Source organism: Aulonocara sp. 'chitande type north' Nkhata Bay, linkage group LG20 (assembly GCF_057382095.1).
Source record: "Aulonocara sp. 'chitande type north' Nkhata Bay isolate Kocher_YH1m ecotype deep benthic linkage group LG20, A_spYH_male_GT1.1, whole genome shotgun sequence".
Taxonomy (NCBI): domain Eukaryota; kingdom Metazoa; phylum Chordata; class Actinopteri; order Cichliformes; family Cichlidae; genus Aulonocara; species Aulonocara sp. 'chitande type north' Nkhata Bay.
The window spans coordinates 2,884,486-2,903,110 of NC_141363.1; the positions used below are offsets into that span (position 1 = coordinate 2,884,486).

At 41.5% G+C, this 18,625-nt stretch overlaps 1 protein-coding gene across 2 annotated transcripts; it reads left to right on the forward strand.

The window, feature by feature from the left end:
• The first annotated feature begins 496 nt into the window (after positions 1-496).
• Positions 497-17,466, forward strand: LOC147304829 (dihydropyridine-sensitive L-type skeletal muscle calcium channel subunit alpha-1-like). 2 transcript variants are annotated; one of them, XM_086276756.1, is made up of 45 exons: positions 497-911; positions 2,243-2,348; positions 4,253-4,392; positions 4,518-4,651; positions 4,820-4,972; positions 5,050-5,255; positions 5,343-5,446; positions 5,532-5,677; positions 5,763-5,844; positions 5,919-6,079; positions 6,173-6,398; positions 6,493-6,700; positions 7,071-7,191; positions 7,306-7,420; positions 7,507-7,594; positions 7,721-7,790; positions 8,091-8,223; positions 8,329-8,458; positions 8,546-8,605; positions 8,811-8,917; positions 9,043-9,130; positions 9,939-10,046; positions 10,158-10,210; positions 10,290-10,436; positions 10,615-10,816; positions 10,936-11,094; positions 12,101-12,211; positions 12,298-12,381; positions 12,958-13,002; positions 13,494-13,520; positions 13,614-13,739; positions 13,841-13,906; positions 14,011-14,102; positions 14,183-14,342; positions 14,437-14,564; positions 14,664-14,760; positions 14,842-14,944; positions 15,041-15,142; positions 15,238-15,371; positions 15,508-15,633; positions 15,880-16,091; positions 16,171-16,235; positions 16,456-16,502; positions 16,581-16,655; positions 16,878-17,466. In XM_086276756.1, the coding sequence occupies exons 1-45, from the start codon at positions 727-729 to the stop codon at positions 17,187-17,189; spliced, it is 5,544 nt and encodes a 1,847-aa protein (XP_086132882.1). In that variant the 5' UTR covers positions 497-726; the 3' UTR covers positions 17,190-17,466. The 2 variants fall into 2 exon arrangements, with proteins under 2 accessions (XP_086132882.1, XP_086132881.1); XM_086276755.1 differs by having other exon boundaries at positions 14,842-15,142.
• Positions 17,467-18,625: the final 1,159 nt, after the last annotated feature.

The window sequence follows — 18,625 nt, forward strand, 5'->3', positions numbered from 1 at the left end:
AAATTGTTTGGTTATGAACATTAACACTAAATAATTTGGTCACAGTGAATGTTACCGAGTATTGTGAGGCGCTTACAGCGGTTAGGGTGGGCTTACGGATACCTATTGTTCATTATTCCTTTAAATACCAGCCTTCAGTTATTATTTAGAAATGCCAAAAAGCTGCATTATAGTGGGTTTTTTTTTTAATAACTACAAGTCTGTGTACTACTTATGAATCCTAAATACGAGGTTGACATTAAAGTAAAACACACACACACACACACACACACACACACACACACACACACACACACACACACACACACACACACACATATATATACACATACACAAACAAAATCACACAAAGACACACAGTCGTCCCCCCCCCCCTCACTCTACCCTTATAATCATCCCCAAGCATGGCCTGCTGGTGGTTCATAATCTAAATTTAAACTATACCAAGGCCAACTGCTCCTCCAGTCACTCTGGGCTCCTGCTGTTTTTCCTGGACGCGGTGGGCTTATTTTGTCAGAGGCCCTCAGCCAGGCAGAGAGGCCTGTGGCTCTGCCCGGGTGAGATCGACAAAGGAGCGAGGAGGAGGAGAAGAAAGAGGGTGCCAGGGGGAGCCTGAGGAGGATCTGCTTTCACAAAGGGGAGACATACTGGACCTGAGTTTGGGATTTTACAATAAACGTTAACTTTCACAGGAATTTGGAGCCTGTCTAAGGTGAAGGCATCAAGATGGCGTCCAACACAGAAGCGGCCAAGCCGGTCATCATGAATGAAGAGGAGCTGAAGAGGAAGCAGAGGGAGAAGCTTAAGAAACTACAGGCCACTGGAGGAAACCCTCGACCCGCGAGATCTCTCTTCTTGCTCAACCTCAAAAATCCCTTCCGCAAGGCCTGCATCAACATAGTGGAGTGGAAGTATCCTTTAGATCTTTCAGTCATTACACACACGCCTCAGACAACTGTGTGTATTTTAGCAGAGATTTCAGTTTAAATATTTCTTTGAAATTCAAGGATATCAAGACATTAATACAGTCAGCGCAGCATGGAGCGCCGTTTTAAAAATACTGACAGCAGGGCAGGGAATTAATAGCCTTGTTCACCTGTGGTCAGCATGCTCAAGCCAGGTCTCTTTCAAATGTGTGATGAGATGATCCCTGAAGTGTTAAGACTTTTGTAATGTTTCTGATCTGTATCAAAGTCAAGTTTGCAGCCTGTGGAGTTTCACCTGCTGTTAATCTGAGATCAGCTGACAAAAGCAAGGTAGTCTCATTCAACTCGCTCCTTTTTTTTTAAATGTCCAAGTAGTCATTTCAGCGTCCAAGTAGGAGAAGATGAAAGAGCACAAAGCAGGCTTTTGATAGAATGTGGCCCCTCTAGGGAATTTTCTGCTTTTAGCCTCATGTCCATTCCTGGATCCAGACTGGAATGAGTTGATCATACCAATCCAGTGAGAGGAACCTCTTGTTCACAGCGTTTAAACGCAGATACACAGACTTTGAGTTTAACAGTGACCTCATTTTAAAACGTGATGATGTGTAAAGATCTGTTCTATTTGACATTTCATTCTGGTATGTTGGACCACGTCATGAGTCATTCCTCCGGCACAGTTTAATCACAATGGTATGTGGTTTGGTAACACAGGGCTTAGGTGCTGTATACAGAGCCAAATTATGGAAAATTACTAAAAGTCTGAAGGCCAAAAACAAAACTGTCCTCATACATGGATCACAAAATTTAAAGAGCCGCTTTTTTCTTTATTTCTTTCCTGGTTAACAGTCTGTGTTCAAATGGTTTGGTCATATTCTTGGGCTCTGCAGCTGTCCTGTGGCATCACACTGAGACATGGTGCTGACCTGGCAGGGGAATTCTCACACAGAGCCCCCTAAGGGTGAGAATGAAGCAGCACAGCAGGCAAGATTGCATTAAAGTGGAACACTTTTCTGGCTACCCGGGGGGGCTGTTTCAGGGATGATGTTTCAGGCAGCATTTAAAGGCACTAGTCAGTGCCTGCAGAGCTGATGCAGAGCTGGATCCCTTACACTGAATCACAAACGTAAAATAACTTAGTCAGATAAATAAACTGACCTTTTTATTCTTGTGAAAGTTTAAGTCACCCTCCCACTCTCACCCACTAACATCGTAAGATACTAAACATAAGACAATAGACCTTTGTGGATATTTGGGGGGGCAAAATGGGATTTTTGTTGCTGTTTGTTGTTGTCATGATCCTGAGCATCCCCTTCCAGAACCTTTGAGATCATCATCTTATTGACCATTTTTGCAAACTGCATCGCGTTGGCTGTGTTCCTACCCATGCCTGAAGAAGACACCAACAACACCAACTTAAATTTGGTAAATAAACATTGAGCCTTTTTTTGTTGCATGTCACATGACTGTATGAGAAGTCACTGCGGTGAATGATGACTATATCGGTATTTCATTTTCAGAATATTCATAATACATAAAAGAATTGAAACACTAAATTAATCTCATGTTTTTGGGTTCATGAAGGCTCAGTTTTACCATCACTAGTAGATGACTGTGCAGCTCTGATCAGCAAGTGAGTGTAGTAATATTAATTTACTACAGCTTTGAATCAGTGACAAGCTGTGGGATGCCAGACGCCATTTGAATGTGTCCAGAAACAACTCGGTTCTTTATTTGGAGCGCCATCTGTGTCTGCATCTGAGTCATCGAGTGTCTCGTTCTGAAGTGTAAAAAAGCTGGTGGCACGATGCTGATGTGTGTACAGAAAAATATTATTTTTCAGCTTCATAGGTGTGTGTTTTAAAGCTGTGAAACTGTTGGTAGTGTATTACAGGTCACAGACTTTACAACCCAAAGACAAACAAGGTGCGCATGTGAGCAAAAGATATATCTGATCTTGCACCGTGCATACATGTGGCCAGTGCTTATTGGATGTGTCCTATTGACACCAATGGTATGATAAATAGATCACTTTTTCTTAGAGGTTTGGCATTTAGCACAAATGTCAGCCATCACCAGCCATCGGTTACTTTCCTACATTAAGTCAATAATACTCCACACATATCTCTGGGTTAAAGTTCATGTCAGTCTTTGTGATTTATAGCCATTTTACTTTTATTAGGAACCCAAATCTCACCTGATCTCTTCATTGGCCCTCTTCCTAAATCCTCCTTAGTTCTTACGGTGCCATTCCTCAGAGGTGAAAATGTAAGAAGAGATGGACCAACCCCCTCTTTTACTGTTAGAAGTAGGTCAGCCTACATGCCGCCACTCCACTGATGCAGGTGATACAGGAGAATCCGCCAATGTTGCCTCGTGTAACCACAGCCACGTATTCCAATAATATGATAGCTTGTAATGTTGATGCGCAGTAGCCTAGCAGGGCAGCTTTCCTTGGTGAATTCGTTTTACTTGGGGTAACACTGAGTAAAAGTCTATAAATGTGTGTACACTTGTTAATGGATGCAGGGTCGGTGATTAGGTATGTGGGGACCAGTGTTTGCTGGTTCAGCTAGAGATTATTGAGCTGATTTAGGGAAATAAACTGCACATACCTCAAATGAATTCTCTATTTCTGATTGTTAGCACTGGAAGTAGGACTGGGTTCCTACTGGATTCTTGAAACTTTATCATACTGCTGTCATATTAAGAGCCTTTTGTTCTACAACATTTATATTCAGATCCATATATAACCACGTCTAGTCTGAGGAAAAATCCCTGTTCTGTGTTCCTGCCCTGTGTCAACACTGATAATAAAAGCACAGAGATGGGGACAATTTGCAGATGATGCTTTCATTCAGCCACTCACATTTTATCTGTCTCCTGCAAACAGTCTGCTTCATCTTCGTCTCACTTGCTACATGGTGTCAAAATGTTTCATCATTCACTCTGCGGGCACTGAGCCGTCCCTCTGTTCAACCTTCTGGAGGTTATGTTTAATCTGCATCAGAATGAACAAACTGGAAACAAAAGATAATGAGCTGCGACAATGCCAGCAACAGTTTTGCTGATCTTTTTTATGCTGTTCTTCCTAGCATATGTTTCACAAGTCTGCCCAAGAAGAGAAAGAATTAAGCCTTTGCTGACCTCCAGTGGCTTTACTCATCTTTCTGTACTTGTGTGCTGCTCAGACAGCATCAAAACCAAGCTCTTCCTTCACATGTCATGTTGCTCTTTAAAATATTTAATCAATCATTTAATGCTTTATTAGAGAATATTATGTGAGAGTGAAAGTTTTTTTTGTTCTCATTTTGTTCCCGTTGCTGCAGGAAAGTCTGGAGTATATCTTCCTGGTCATCTTCACGTTGGAGTGCTTCTTGAAGATAGTAGCGTATGGGTTTGTGTTCCATGAAGGGGCCTATTTACGAAACTGCTGGAACATATTGGACTTTGTCATCGTCTTCATGGGGTAAGAGGATGTCTTAGCTGCAGGTAGACAGCTTATTTGTTAAGAATGTAATATATATTAAAATGTGATATACATAAACAATGTACCGGCTATGGCACTTACGGCTGTCTCATCTTTTCCTGCAGTCTCTTTACCTTATTTATGGATACCGTAAACATGGTGTCAGGTGTGCCAAAGGAGAAGGGTGGGGGCTTTGATATGAAAGCACTGAGAGCTTTCAGAGTACTGCGGCCTCTACGCCTCGTTTCTGGAGTCCCCAGTAAGAACCAATCCACACCTGCTACAGAGAGATGCTGATTCTAGATTATACACATTAAATTCATCTGATACACTGAACATTAGAGTGTATGGGCATGTATTATGAGTCTGTAACAGTACCAAGTTCTTATGGTTCTGTAACAAACTGGGTTTATTTGTTCACTTGCAGGCCTACAGGTGGTGATGAACTCCATCCTTAAAGCGATGCTGCCTCTTCTACACATTGCTCTGCTCGTCTTCTTACTGGTCACTATCTATGCCATCATGGGGCTGGAGCTCTTTAAGTGCAAAATGCATAAGACCTGCTATTACAAAGGCACAAGTATGTTTAAAAGAACACTGAGTGAGACTTACTTGCACCTGGGTCTTTACATTAAGCTGTTAAAACTTGCCCCACAGATATCTACGCCACAGCAGAGGGTGAACTGCCTGCCCCCTGTGCTCAGGCTGGTAATGGACGCCGCTGCATCATCAATGGCACGGAATGTCGGCCCGACTGGGAAGGTCCCAACAACGGGATCACCCACTTTGATAACATTGGCTTTGCCATGCTGACAGTATACCAGTGTATCACCATGGAAAGCTGGACCAAAGTGCTCTACTGGGTCAGTGGCTGAATATTGTCTCAAATTCAGTGTGCAGTTTGCAGCCAAATAAAATTCACTGATTTTGACTGACACCCTGGGTTTTAGGTGAATGATGCCATAGGGAATGAATGGCCCTGGCTCTATTTTGTTCCTCTAATTCTGCTGGGCTCATTTTTCGTGCTCAATCTGGTTCTGGGTGTGCTCAGTGGGTAAGATTACCCTCCTTCCATAAATCTAACATTTTCACGTAAACAGAGAAATAATAGAATAACGTGTGTTTGCTGTTCCACACAGAGAGTTTACCAAAGAGCGAGAAAAGGCCAGGTCACGTGGAGAGTTCCAGAAGTTACGAGAGCGTCAGCAACTGGATGAAGACCTCCACGGCTACATGGAGTGGATCACTCACGCTGAAGTCCTGGATGCTGATAGAGAAGGAAAAGGTGCGCTCTAGAAAAGAAAAAAAAAAACCTCTGAACATTTGTCAACAAAGAAAATCTCGGATTATAGCTGCTTTTTTCTTATCAGGACTCCTGCCTTTGACCAGTGGAGATTCAGACACAGACAGTCTGTATGACCTGGAGGGCAAGAGTCGAATAATCTATTACTAGTGAGTTTCCCACTGTGAAAATTTCTGCTGGCATTCAATATGAAACAGTAAGTTAGAGTTGTTTTTGTGCTTAGCCGCCTGGCTCGGCGTTGGAACCGTTTCTTCAGGATGAAGTGCCTGGTGTACGTGAAAACCAGGGCGTTTTATTGGGTGGTGATGTTCCTGGTCTTCCTCAACACTCTGACCATAGCCACAGAGTACCACCACCAGCCTGAAAGCCTGACTTCCTTTCAAGGTTGATCATTTACATATATATTTTAATAAACAATAGTTTTGCGTATATTCCAGTTACTTATTCATTTGTCCATCTCTTCCATCATCTCAACAGATGTGGCTAGCCGGGTGCTGCTGGTGCTGTTTGTCATTGAGATGTTTGTGAAGATGTATGCTCTGGGACCCAGGGCATATTTCATGTCTCTATTTAACCGTTTTGACTTCTTTGTGGTACTATGTGGTATCCTGGAGATGATCATGCTGTCTGCAGGTGCTGTGGCTCCCCTGGGTTTCTCTGTACTCAGGTGTATCCGCCTGCTGAGGATCCTCAAAGTCACAAAGTAAGCCGAGATCGCGTAAAATATCCCCGTAGTATCAGTATAAGCTATTATAGCGTAACCCGTTGCCATTTACCACCTCTCGTTTGTGTTTCAGGTACTGGAAGTCACTCAGTAATCTTGTGGCCTCTCTCCTTAACTCCATTCGCTCCATTGCCTCGCTCCTTCTTCTTCTTTTCCTCTTCATTGTCATTTTCTCACTCCTGGGCATGCAGGTTTTTGGAGGGAAGTTTAACTTCTCTGACCACAGAGCCAGGCGCAGCAACTTTGACAACTTCCCTCAGGCCTTGATCAGTGTGTTTCAGGTGAGACCAGGCACTCGTTTCGTAGGCTCTTCTTTAAACTTTTAAATACGAGAAGCACTCAGAAAGCTCAAACCTCAGAGGCAGTACAATTTCAAGGATAATTTTAAAGATCAAAGGCATTTTATGATAGTTTGACTTTATCTGACATTGAAGAAGAGGTCAAAGATCCAAAGTAATGTGATATTTGGAATCACCACATATCATTCCCTATATGCCTCGGATGTAATGACTGATTTGAGTTGTTAAAACAGATTTTTGCATTCAGTAGTTTAAATGAAGCTCATTTCACATTTGATTTCCAGTCCTATCCATTCATGCATAACAATAAGTCATCATTTTTCTGCTTTTTAAACTCTTAACCGTTTCTCAGATCCTCACAGGAGAGGACTGGACATCCATCATGTACAATGGAATCATGGCCTATGGAGGGCCTGTCATTCCTGGCATCCTGGTCTCCATCTACTTCATTGTTCTCTTTGTCTGTGGAAACTGTATCCTTCTCATACGCTCACACTATTATTTTGTTTTTTGCTTTTTTTAAACTATGCATGGAGATAATGTTAACATTCATGGTTCATTTCTTTTCCTGAGCTCTTTGCAAACAGATATCCTCCTCAACGTCTTCCTCGCTATCGCCGTCGACAACCTCGCAGAGGCTGAGAGTTTGACTTCAGCTCAGAAAGAAAAGGCAGAGGAGAAGTTGAGGAAGAAGCTACTAAGGTGAAAGGGGAAAAAAAGCAAAACCAAAGGTTTAAGCCAGCTGAGATAATCTGCTCGATCTAATTATTTTCCTTCTTGCCGTACAGGGCGAAAATGCCTGAGAAGACTGATGAGGAGAGAGAGAAGATAACTAAGCAGAGGGCCAAGATAGAAGGCATGCCCACCACAGCCAAGGTTACTGTTGTTTCTGGCTTCATGTCACTTCGTTACTCTTGAAATGTATGTAATTTGGCAGCATGAGTATCTAGAAGAAATTAACATCCTTGTTTTTCTTTTCTTTCTTTCTTTTTTTTTTTTTAGCTCAAAATTGATGAATTTGAGTCTAATGTCAATGAAGTGAAAGATCCATTTCCACCTGCTGATTTCCCAGGTAATACAAGAAAATAATTTGAACCTTTCTCAGCGGTGTAATTGTAGCAGAAGGAGGTCACTAACTGCAAGAATTTGTAATCCTTGCACCAGCTGTTTATCAAGGCTGCTGTCTTGGCTGTGTTACAGTATAAGTATAGTAACCTGTCATCACAGTTAGACTCAGCTAATTCCCCGTGTTGTGTTTATAGCACACTCCCCTGGTGACTACCATATGAAGCCTACAGCATCATTACGGGTCTTTGCTTCAGGCTTTCATTTGAATACCTCCAGTAATCTGAGCCTTTTCTATCTATTGTAGGTGATGATGAGGAGGAAGAGCCTGAAATCCCTATCAGCCCCCGGCCCCGACCAATGGCGGATCTGCAGCTGAAGGAAGAAGCAGTTCCGTTACCTGAAGCTAGCTCCTTTTTCATTTTTGGCCCTCAGAACAAGTAGGAAACAGACCATCATCCAGCTCAACACCAACCTGAAAACGATATCATATCATAATAAATGCTGCAAACATTTACCTGTGCCTGTGTGTTTTTACAATCTAGGTTCCGTAAATTATGCTACAAGATCATCAATGCTTCGTCCTTCACCAACTTAATCCTCCTCTTCATCCTGCTCTCCTCCATCTCATTAGCAGCTGAGGACCCCATTGATCCCAAGTCCCCCAGAAACCAGGTAAAAGCCAGGTGTAGGTGATCCAACTGAACAATTTCTGTTGGATGAAGGCAAAATGTGACTGTTTTTTCTGTGTGCTTCTTTCAGATCTTGGCCTATGCTGATATTGTCTTCACATCTGTGTTCACCATTGAGATTGTACTGAAGGTAGATTTAACAGTGTAACAGTAGTAAAGAGCATTACTGATGGATCCAGCTCTAATGTCATGCTATATTACATTATTGATTAACCAGCTAGTTTGTTATAATTTGTCTGAGACTGAAGTTTAGAGGAGTTTTCTTGTTGTACTGAAGGTCAACCACTTAAAAAAAGAGTCTCTATTCAACTGTTCTCTGTTTATTTCACTGACAGATGACGGTGTATGGAGCGTTCATGCACAAAGGCTCGTTCTGTCGTAACTCTTTCAATATTCTGGATCTGATTGTGGTCGGAGTGTCTCTTCTGTCTATGGGAATGGAGTGAGTTTTCATGATGCTCAAGTTAAATGAAAAGATCACCATTGTTATTTTATGCTTAAATCATACTAGTTTCTTAGATATGAATTTAAAGGCTGCTTTCTGCCATGTGTTCTTGTTGTGCGCAGATCCAGTGCCATCTCCGTCGTGAAGATTCTCAGGGTGTTGAGGGTGCTGAGGCCTCTCAGAGCTATCAACAGAGCCAAAGGATTAAAGGTAAAACACACGCACAGTTTGCTTGAGAGCTGTGAGCCTGAGTGAGAGTCCTCAGAGAGACTCTTAAGGAAAAGTCAAATAAGTGGAAAGTTGCCTGATACCCATAAAAACTGCCGTATTAAGTTTAGCAACTACAATTGTAAAAAGGTCAGGGGTTGGCAGCATTTTTTTAAGTGAGCCACATTGACTTATCCTTCTGAGACTCTCAGTACTCAAATGGGGACAATACATTTAGATTTTTCATACTTCATTAACTAATCATAAGTAGCAGGGGAAAATAAAAATGCATCCCAAACAAGAGCTAGATAAGTTAAGCAGAACACCCAAATCCACCCAAATGCTATACCTTTCCAACTAAATTCACCTCACCAATGGTTTAAATGCAACGCTGCATTGGTATCTGAAAAAACAGTGCAAAATTGAGTGCATTGAAATTGAGTTAAGACCCACTCCATTCAGTCCCCTTCATTTCATTGTATAAGGCCACCTCCCATTGGGTTTGGGGAGATAATTTTCCTTTTCTTTGTAGGTCATATTAAGACAGTTTGCTGGCTTTGGGGTCATATTTTCCCCAGGTGTGAGTTAGGTAGTTTCGTCTAGTGGTCCAACCTTCACCTGCAAAGTAACTAGTAATTTTCTCCTAAGGGAATCAATAAATGTAAGAGAATATAAGGGTAAAGTAAGAGAAAATGACCGGATATTTTCAGATAGATATGGATTTTAAGTGATCAATTAACATCATGTCTTTCACTTGTATGTCTAGAGTTCTCCTCAGTGTTTATTGGATTTTGTTTGTCTTATATGACAGCACGTGGTCCAGTGTGTATTTGTGGCCATCAAAACAATTGGTAACATCGTCCTGGTCACCCTGCTGCTGAATTTCATGTTTGCCTGCATAGGAGTCCAACTCTTTAAGGTAATTTTTAAATTCTGAACTAAAGCTGGGTGGCCTAAGATACCATAGAGGTGATAAGTCAAAACTGCTCTTTGGTAAATATAACTGCTGAATTGTGTCACTTCCTTTCAGGGTAAATTCTACAGCTGCACAGATGTGTCCAAAGTGACTGAGGAGGAATGCCAGTAAGGAAACTAACATCTTATCGCAGATTTCATTCCACCATCATCTATTTGAACTAATGTTCCTTGTGTCTGCTCTCAGAGGTTTCTACTTGAAGCATATGGAGAATTCCCTGCAAGACACAGTAGTGGCTAAGAGAGAATGGCTTAACAATGACTTTAACTTTGACAACGTGCTCAATGGAATTCTGGCTCTGTTCACCGTTTCCACATTCGAGGGCTGGCCAAAGTAAGCACACAATCTGTTCTGGTTTGATCAGCTGCATTTGTGATAAGCTTGACTGAGTGAGGAGTTAGGTGGAAAGTGACAAACGAGTATTTCCATTGACTGGAAATACTGTAAGTCATTGATTTGACCATATCTCAGTTCACTGATTTATTCATTTTTCATCTGCATTTGTTTGCAGACTCTTATACAAAGCCATAGATTCAGCTGAAGAAGACATGGGTCCAGTCTTCAACAACCGTGTCGACGTGTCCATCTTCTTCATTATCTACATCATCATCATAGCCTTCTTCATGATGAACATCTTTGTGGGCTTTGTCATAGTCACCTTCCAGCAGCAGGGTGAGCAGGAGTATAAGAACTGTGAGCTGGACAAGAACCAGGTACACTGAGATGAGGCCAAGGACAGTACTACTGGTAGTCTAATTATTCAAAATAAAAACATGTTGCAACTCTTTTTTTTTCCTTTAATGTGTCTGTTGTCTGTTCGTTGTCTCTTCAGCGCCAGTGCGTGCAGTACGCTCTGAAGGCTCGTCCTCTGAAGTGCTACATACCCAAAAACCCGTACCAGTACAGGGTCTGGTACATTGTCACCTCCTGCTACTTTGAGTACCTCATGTTCTTTCTGATTATGCTGAACACTTTGTGTCTTGGGATGCAGGTATGTACATTTTGTTGCCTAATATATATTAATGGTCCTCATAGAAAATACTAAATGTCATTACTGAGTATCTTCAGTCTGGGACCGAGATGAATCTGAGAGATCCTGATTTATATGCTTTAGCAGAACATCTCTGGCTCCTTGCAGGAGCTGATGACACTGACAGACATTTTTCTGAGCAGATGTAGGGGGGGGGGCTGTTTGTGCTTCTGTCACCCTTCATTATGTCACATGTTTTATGCTCTAAATAACTATAGGCCTAACAAAGAGGCTTCTGCACCTAATGATACCCACAGACTCTGAATAAGCTAAAAGTCCCAAACATAAAATTAACATTGAGGTCATGTCATCATGCATGAATCTTTACTGATTATTCATAGATAATTGCACCAACAACATGTACACTGCAGTGCACAGCTTGTGCACAGACACCTCTGCAGGATACCCACCTCAGTTTCCTTTTAGGTTAAACATAGTTACTTTGATAGCGTGCATTAGAGAAAAAATTATTTTCCCCTGGCAAACACAGGAGCTCGTCAGTGGCTGTGTCCATTATTTATGATGGAGTCTGTTGTTAATTACGGCCCTCGGAAATTCAATATGAACTGAGAGGTTCCAGACTATTTTTAATAGTTTGTCTGGTGACCAAGTAACAGTATTTTGTGTACTCTTCCCAAACCATGAGGGTTGTTTACGTGAGCATTCCCTATAATTCTTTGACAATTCATCCCACCATGATGTGCATGTGAGGTGCTTGTTAATATATATATTTTTTTAAAAAGGTTTGTAAAGCAGCAGAGAATGGGATGTGTAGCAGACCTAATTATAAAAATGTCAGTGTGGGCCTGATTTATGTGTTGTAAATGTAATCTTATTTGAGTAGTTTAAGCATCAGTCCTATTACTAAATAGTTGACTGTTTAGTAATCGGACTGATGAATGTGGATTTGTATTTGGTTAGTGCTAAAATATTTAAATATATTTGTTTTGTTCCCTCTTTAAAACAGCACTGTAATCAGTCGGACCACGTCACAAAGCTGTCAGACATTCTCAACTTAATCTTCACGGTGCTCTTCACTGTGGAGATGATTCTTAAGCTCATGGCTTTCAAAGCACGGGTAAACGCTCTAACGATTATTGTCTGGATTCTTATCCACCCACTCCCACTGCCTAATGTGTCAGTATGCTTCACCTGTCTGTGCAGGGTTACTTTGGAGACCCGTGGAATGTGTTTGACTTCATTATTGTTATTGGTAGCGTTGTTGACGTCATCCTGAGTGAAGTTGATGTGAGTACATATAAGATTTACGTACATGCATATTTTATATCATTATTAAAGAACACCATTATGAAGTGAAACTGCTTTGTTTGCTATATTAAGACATTTTTAGTGCGATATGATTTAGAATGACCACATGTATTTATTTAGTAATCTTACCCAGAAGCATATAATTGTGGCCCAACAGCTGATTGGCACCAGGAGAACTAGTTCACAGGACATGGTCAGTACTGTTGTCGTCTTTTCCCACCTTATCCCATCCATCTCCCCGTCCTCGGTGCCTTGTGCAGCCTGGGATGCATTTCCATCACAAAAACCACCATGTGACATCTTGTGCGAGCACTTAAAAAGAGCACAATATCAAATAAGAATTCAGTTTTATTTTAGGTGGTAATGCTACTCGTGCTGCTTAGTGTTTCCTCTTGGTGATCACAGTTTTTATTTTTCAGTCATGGTTGCACTGCAATGCCAGACTTTTTCCATCCACGAGCACAAGCTTGCAGCAGTTTCACTTTTGTTGAATCAAAGCCCATCAATCCCTCTGCCACCCATGCACCTCACTACTCATCTGTCTATCCTCTACAGAGTGCCCTGGCCGATAGTGGAGGACTGTACTGTCTCCATGGCTGTGTAAATATCTGATCTCCACTGCTGCATGTGCTCTGCTGTGTGAGCACGCCACTAAAGTATCGCACTAATGTAACAGACCGTGTGTTGCTTAACCTTCTGGTTAAACCTTTCTGTTTACACTGTCTGCATCATCTTACATAGCGAATATAAAACAAATCTCAAGGGCGTGGCAATATTATGTTGCAGTATGGCTCGTACTGTTTTTTATAAACACGGCTATGTCTCAAGACTATGTACTATATTGGTAGGAAGTATTAATCATTGCTTGACTGCAAAAACAAAGTTAATATGTCCAAAATAAAGCGTGTGTAGCTTGTCTATTTTGCATGAGTTACAAGCGGCTTTGATCTGAAAGATTTGTAACTCATCAAAAGTGGAAAATGACTCTAATATTAACCCTATTTTGAAGTCATATTTGAATAATATTTAACATTATATTAAATGCAACACATACCGCTGCAACCTCTCACTTCTTCCTCTGCTTTGTTCAGGAGACGAATCCAATGCAAGTAATTGCGGTAAGCCTGAACTCTTCAGACATTTAAAACCAGTCATGTTTTTGTTTTTTACTTGAGGTTTCATTTCATGAAATTCCTTCTTTGTGTCCAAAGGCCTCTGAAAATGCTTCTGTTTCCATCACTTTCTTCCGACTCTTCCGTGTTATGCGTCTGGTCAAACTGCTGAACCGTTCGGAGGGCATCCGTAACCTGCTGTGGACCTTCATCAAATCTTTCCAGGTCATCATTGAAATCGTTGTCGTCGTGACTTTTTTATTTCAAATTTCCATTGCGCTTCCCAGTGATGACTTTTTAATAATGTCATTGTTTTCTGCCTACAGGCTCTGCCTCATGTAGCTCTGCTCATCGTGATGCTCTTCTTTATCTACTCTGTCGTTGGGATGCAGGTACAGAATTCAAACTGCAAAAAAAATGTCACTGGTTACACTTTGCTATTTTTTGTTATTGATGATTGACGCTGAATTTTAAATGGCATTGTTTCAACCTTTAGATCTTTGGAAAGATAGCATTAGTGGATGGTACTCAAGTCAACCGCAACAACAACTTCCAGACATTCCCTCAGGCTGTTCTGATGTTATTCCGGTGAGACCAGGTTCTGGACTTCAATTGTGTTTTGAACACAAAACATCATTTCATTGTTTGGTTTATGTTTACATATCCAGATGTGCTACTGGAGAGGGTTGGCAAGAGGTCATGATGGCGTCAATGTATGGAAAAAAGTGTGACCCCAAGTCTGACTTCCTGCCAGGAGAAGAGTACACCTGTGGGTCCAATTTTGCTGTCTTTTACTTCCTCAGCTTCTACTGTCTCTGTGCCTTCTTGGTGAGAATTCAACATTTTTCTTTATCTATTATATATATTCATATTATAGGGATGATATATGAAACAAACAATATTTATTTATTGCCTATTCTAGATCCTCAACTTGTTCGTAGCTGTAATTATGGACAATTTTGACTATCTGACCCGTGATTGGTCTCTGCTTGGTCCACACCATCTGGATGAGTTTAAGAAGATCTGGGCTGAATATGATCCCGAAGCTACGTGAGTGTGAAATCTCATTTCTTAACTCATTTCTTTTCAAATAAGCCTTGGGATGCTGTTTAATTGGGTATTACTCGCGATGTTCCTCTGATCTAACAGGGGGAGAATCAAACATCTGGATGTGGTGACGCTGCTGCGAAGTATTCAGCCTCCTCTGGGCTTTGGCAAATTCTGTCCTCACCGGGCTGCATGCAAGGTACAGAAAGGCCTAAAGTAGCACTGTGTGGGGCTTGCAAGTATGCAGGAGCCCATATTAAAGTTTTCCTGCTTTTTGTAGCGCTTGGTCGGTATGAACATGCCTCTCAACAGTGATGGCACGGTCACCTTTAATGCCACGCTTTTCGCTCTGGTCAGGACTGCACTCAAAATTAAAACAGAAGGTACGGTATACATGTTTTATGCAACATACATGTTTCCTTCAGCCTCATCTGCTACTACTGTAACAACGCTCCATTATCTTGAATCGTTCCTAACAGGTAACTTTGAGCAGGCCAATGAGGAGCTGAGAGCCATTATAAAGCAGATCTGGAAGCGCACCAGCATGAAACTGTTAGACCAGGTCATTCCTCCTATCGGAGGTGAGGCAGTAGTATATGTCATGTTTCACATTTACAAAATAATCCAGCGTCTCTGAACACAGAGCGCACTGTGATTATGTTATGTCTGGTTATAGATGATGAGGTGACTGTGGGGAAATTCTACGCGACCTTCCTTTTGCAAGACCATTTGCGCAAGTTCATCAAGCGTCAAGAGGAGTATTACGGCTACCGTCCAACTAAGAAGAGTGCCTCAGGTCCAGAGATCCAGGTGAGCTGGGGTTTTCCTTTTCCGCTTACAGTGCAAGTAAATGTACTCTATACTGTAAATCAGCAGTACTCAGCTTTATCTCTCGGTGATATGTTCCTCTGTCCTTCATTTATCCACATTCTCCATGTTTTTCTAGGCGGGGTTGAGGAGTATAGAGGAAGAAGCAGCTCCAGAAATGCACAGAGCCATTTCAGGAGACCTGCAGAATGAAGAAGAGATGGAAAGAGCCATGGAGGAGGCAGGAGAAGAGGCCATTTATCAGGTGCAAAACAACGTCGGCAACGATACGGTGCATTCGTATTCCCATTCTGCAGCACCTTTGTTATGGCCTCCTTTATTTGTTTTATTAATAAAAAAATCTTTAGTGGATGGAGACTTTTTTTTGGCTTTTCATCCATTAGAAACCTTTCTGAAAAGCAGTCAGATGACATCAACATTTCGTTAAACCTGCCTTTACGTTGTTGCATACTATTTCATTATTAATATGTATCTTGCTTTGTATTTGCAGCGTTCACACCACCTGTTTGGTAACCAGGTAGAGTCGTTCTCCACTGAGCCGGCTAACACTCAGTCCCAACAGGTGACCAACATGCGGCCACTCAGTTTCTCTGAAAGCCAGCCCGAGTCCCCACCAAGCTCAGCCTCAGCCTTGGTGTCTGGTACAGAATTTTTCCCCACAGCTCCACCAAAGAGCAACACTAACAACAACGCCTTTGCAGAGTGAGTACCAAAGTGCTCTCCTGATCAGTATGATGGCGTACCAGTGCCGTTATGAGTGATCATTTTTGTTCCCTCTCAGATTTTCATTTGAAAGAGAAAGGACTCCGGATGAGTTTTACAATCCTTGTGAGGATGAGGAGGCAGGTATGGCACAAGCAAGAGATGATATGCTGCATATGTTAAATCGAAACCACAGAAGAAGTCCAATCAAAGATGAAGGTCTTTGATAAGACTTTTTAATGTGGCCATGGAAAATTCTGGACGGATAATAACTCCAAATTAATAAACTGAGACATGAGCCATAGGAATGCTTCGTAATTGCTTATTTATATATTCATTAATGTAATTATTTTACCTCTTTCAGCCAGCAGACATGCCTGGAACTTCACAGTGAGAACAGGCAGAACACAGGTAATATTTTATTGAAGGTTGACTCATCCAACAACAGATTATGCAGGCGATATATGAATACTTACCTTCTCTATGCAGTTCCCTTATGACCCTAACTATGGTGACAGTCAGAGTCAGAGTTCACACACTGCAGCCGACCACCTCGTCCAAGAGGTAGGTGTCAAAGTGGCTGATCAGGTCTTCTTTTCTACTCTAATTAAATGCCACGTCTAACATCTGCTGTCAGGTTTGTCAGAGATGGGTTACGTTAAAGCTAGTTCTGGACTGAATTAACCTGTACAATAACTGAAAGGATTTAACATAACACAATGGTTATTAATACACTAAAAATAATACTGTACGCGAGCACAAACCTGAATGTTGTTGTTTCTTTAGGCTCTAGAGAAGAGTGGACTGGTCTCCCTGGCCAGGGACCCGGGCTTCGTCTCATTAACAAAGAAAGAGATGGCTGAAGCCATGCACATCTCAGTATCTGACATGGAGGGTGTGGCTCAGGGCATCCTCAAAGAACGCTCCAGCAGCATGACCCCCGTTAAAAAGAGGCGTCCCATCCCTGTCCCTTCTCCTGCCCCAGCGGCGGCAACAGTGGTAACAGGCCGGCCAGATCCAGCTGTGAGGAGAAAGAAACGTCCGATTCCCACGGTTCCCTCCGCACAGGGACCGTCTGAAACCGACTCCGGAGTGTAGGGACTGTCACCTGGATTTTACATGGTTATCATGACAGTTTTGTATTTTTAGTGTGTGACTCCAACTCACATCACTTTACCAAGCTTGTTGCTTCTTTGAAAATCTGTAACAGTCAGGATGGCTCAATGCCTGCAGACAGTTGGAAGGTTTCATGTTTTGGTTGAAACATTAACTGAGAAGTAACAATATATCTACTAATGAAACATCTAATACTTCAGATTTGACGAATTAATAAAAACACTGTACTTGTCTCAGAGTAAATGGATTGATGCACTTCTTTCTTTGTAGTGTTTGTTGAGGTTATCCATTCCATAGCCTTTGGGACAGCCACGTCAGTGAGCCGCGTGTCTTACTAATGAGGAATGAGGAAAGTCGGAAAGTGACCTGTGGTGGAAATGTCACTCAGTGAATTCATACAGAAGGTAACTTTACTGCATCTTTACTGTGATGCAGTTCAAACAAGACAATGGCACAGGACTCCACTAGGGGGAACCAGTGGTTTCTTTGCATTCAGGCCCCAAAATATTGAAGCATCTTAAAGGGGCTCTGGTGCTAACAGTGCAAGATGAAGGTTGTGAAGCAGTGTCCTCTGATCTATTAGGATTTCACTGTGTTGTAATCTGTTAGTCTCGAACGAGATTTCTTTTGCTCACAAATGTTGTTATATGAACCATGAAAGGAAACTGAGGTCAATCTAATGGAATTATTAACTACTGATCAAGCTATAATAAGTATTTTATGAATTTCAAACACAAACTGAAGCAGTTGAGTGGTGCCTGCAGTTTTTACGTCACTCTAACGCTTCACACATAAATTTGTGATGAATAAGTGTTGGGAGAAATTTAGTAAAGATTTATCAGCATACCTGGGGTATGGTTGATTTAGCTTGATATGTCACTGAAACTTGTCGTTTTATTCATAACTGTGTGGATAGGATTGTTGCATTGTTTCATGTTTGTGCTTAACATCAGGTATCGACAGGACTGTTTTGTTTCATACATTATCCTCTGACCTGCTGTCATGCATACTTATTGTTTAAAATTATGGAGATACTAGTAGTTTGAGTTATCCTCCCATCATAATTCTAAAGTTCTAAATCTGTCCCACTAAGGGTTGGTTTTACTTTGGTATGTTCACCATTGGCAAAAAAAATAAATCATCCAAAAAATGTACTTTGAGGTTTTATTTAATGACTGATGTCTGACAACGAAATGATAAGTGTTCAAATAATCAAAACTAATGAGAGAAATATACTTGTGCAACGAGTTAATGCAGACACAGGCTTTATTGAGAAGCAAAGTGAACGCTTTCATTGGTGCCTCTGTAGACGTTTGTGTGAAAACAAGGACTATAAATAGCCTCGCCTACCAAAGCCCTATTCCCCCTTATGGAATATAAACTAGTGCAGCAAAATAAATGCTACATTGAGGATCGGT

Bases quoted from the DNA above. Each gene is read 5' to 3' on its own strand.
- LOC147304829 (XM_086276755.1), top strand. From the start codon at position 727: ATGGCGTCCAACACAGAAGCGGCCAAGCCGGTCATCATGAATGAAGAG. The intron at 912-2,242 runs GTATCCTTTAGA...ATCCCCTTCCAG, and splicing joins ATCAACATAGTGGAGTGGAA to AACCTTTGAGATCATCATCT. The intron at 14,103-14,182 runs GTGAGACCAGGT...TTACATATCCAG, and splicing joins GCTGTTCTGATGTTATTCCG to ATGTGCTACTGGAGAGGGTT.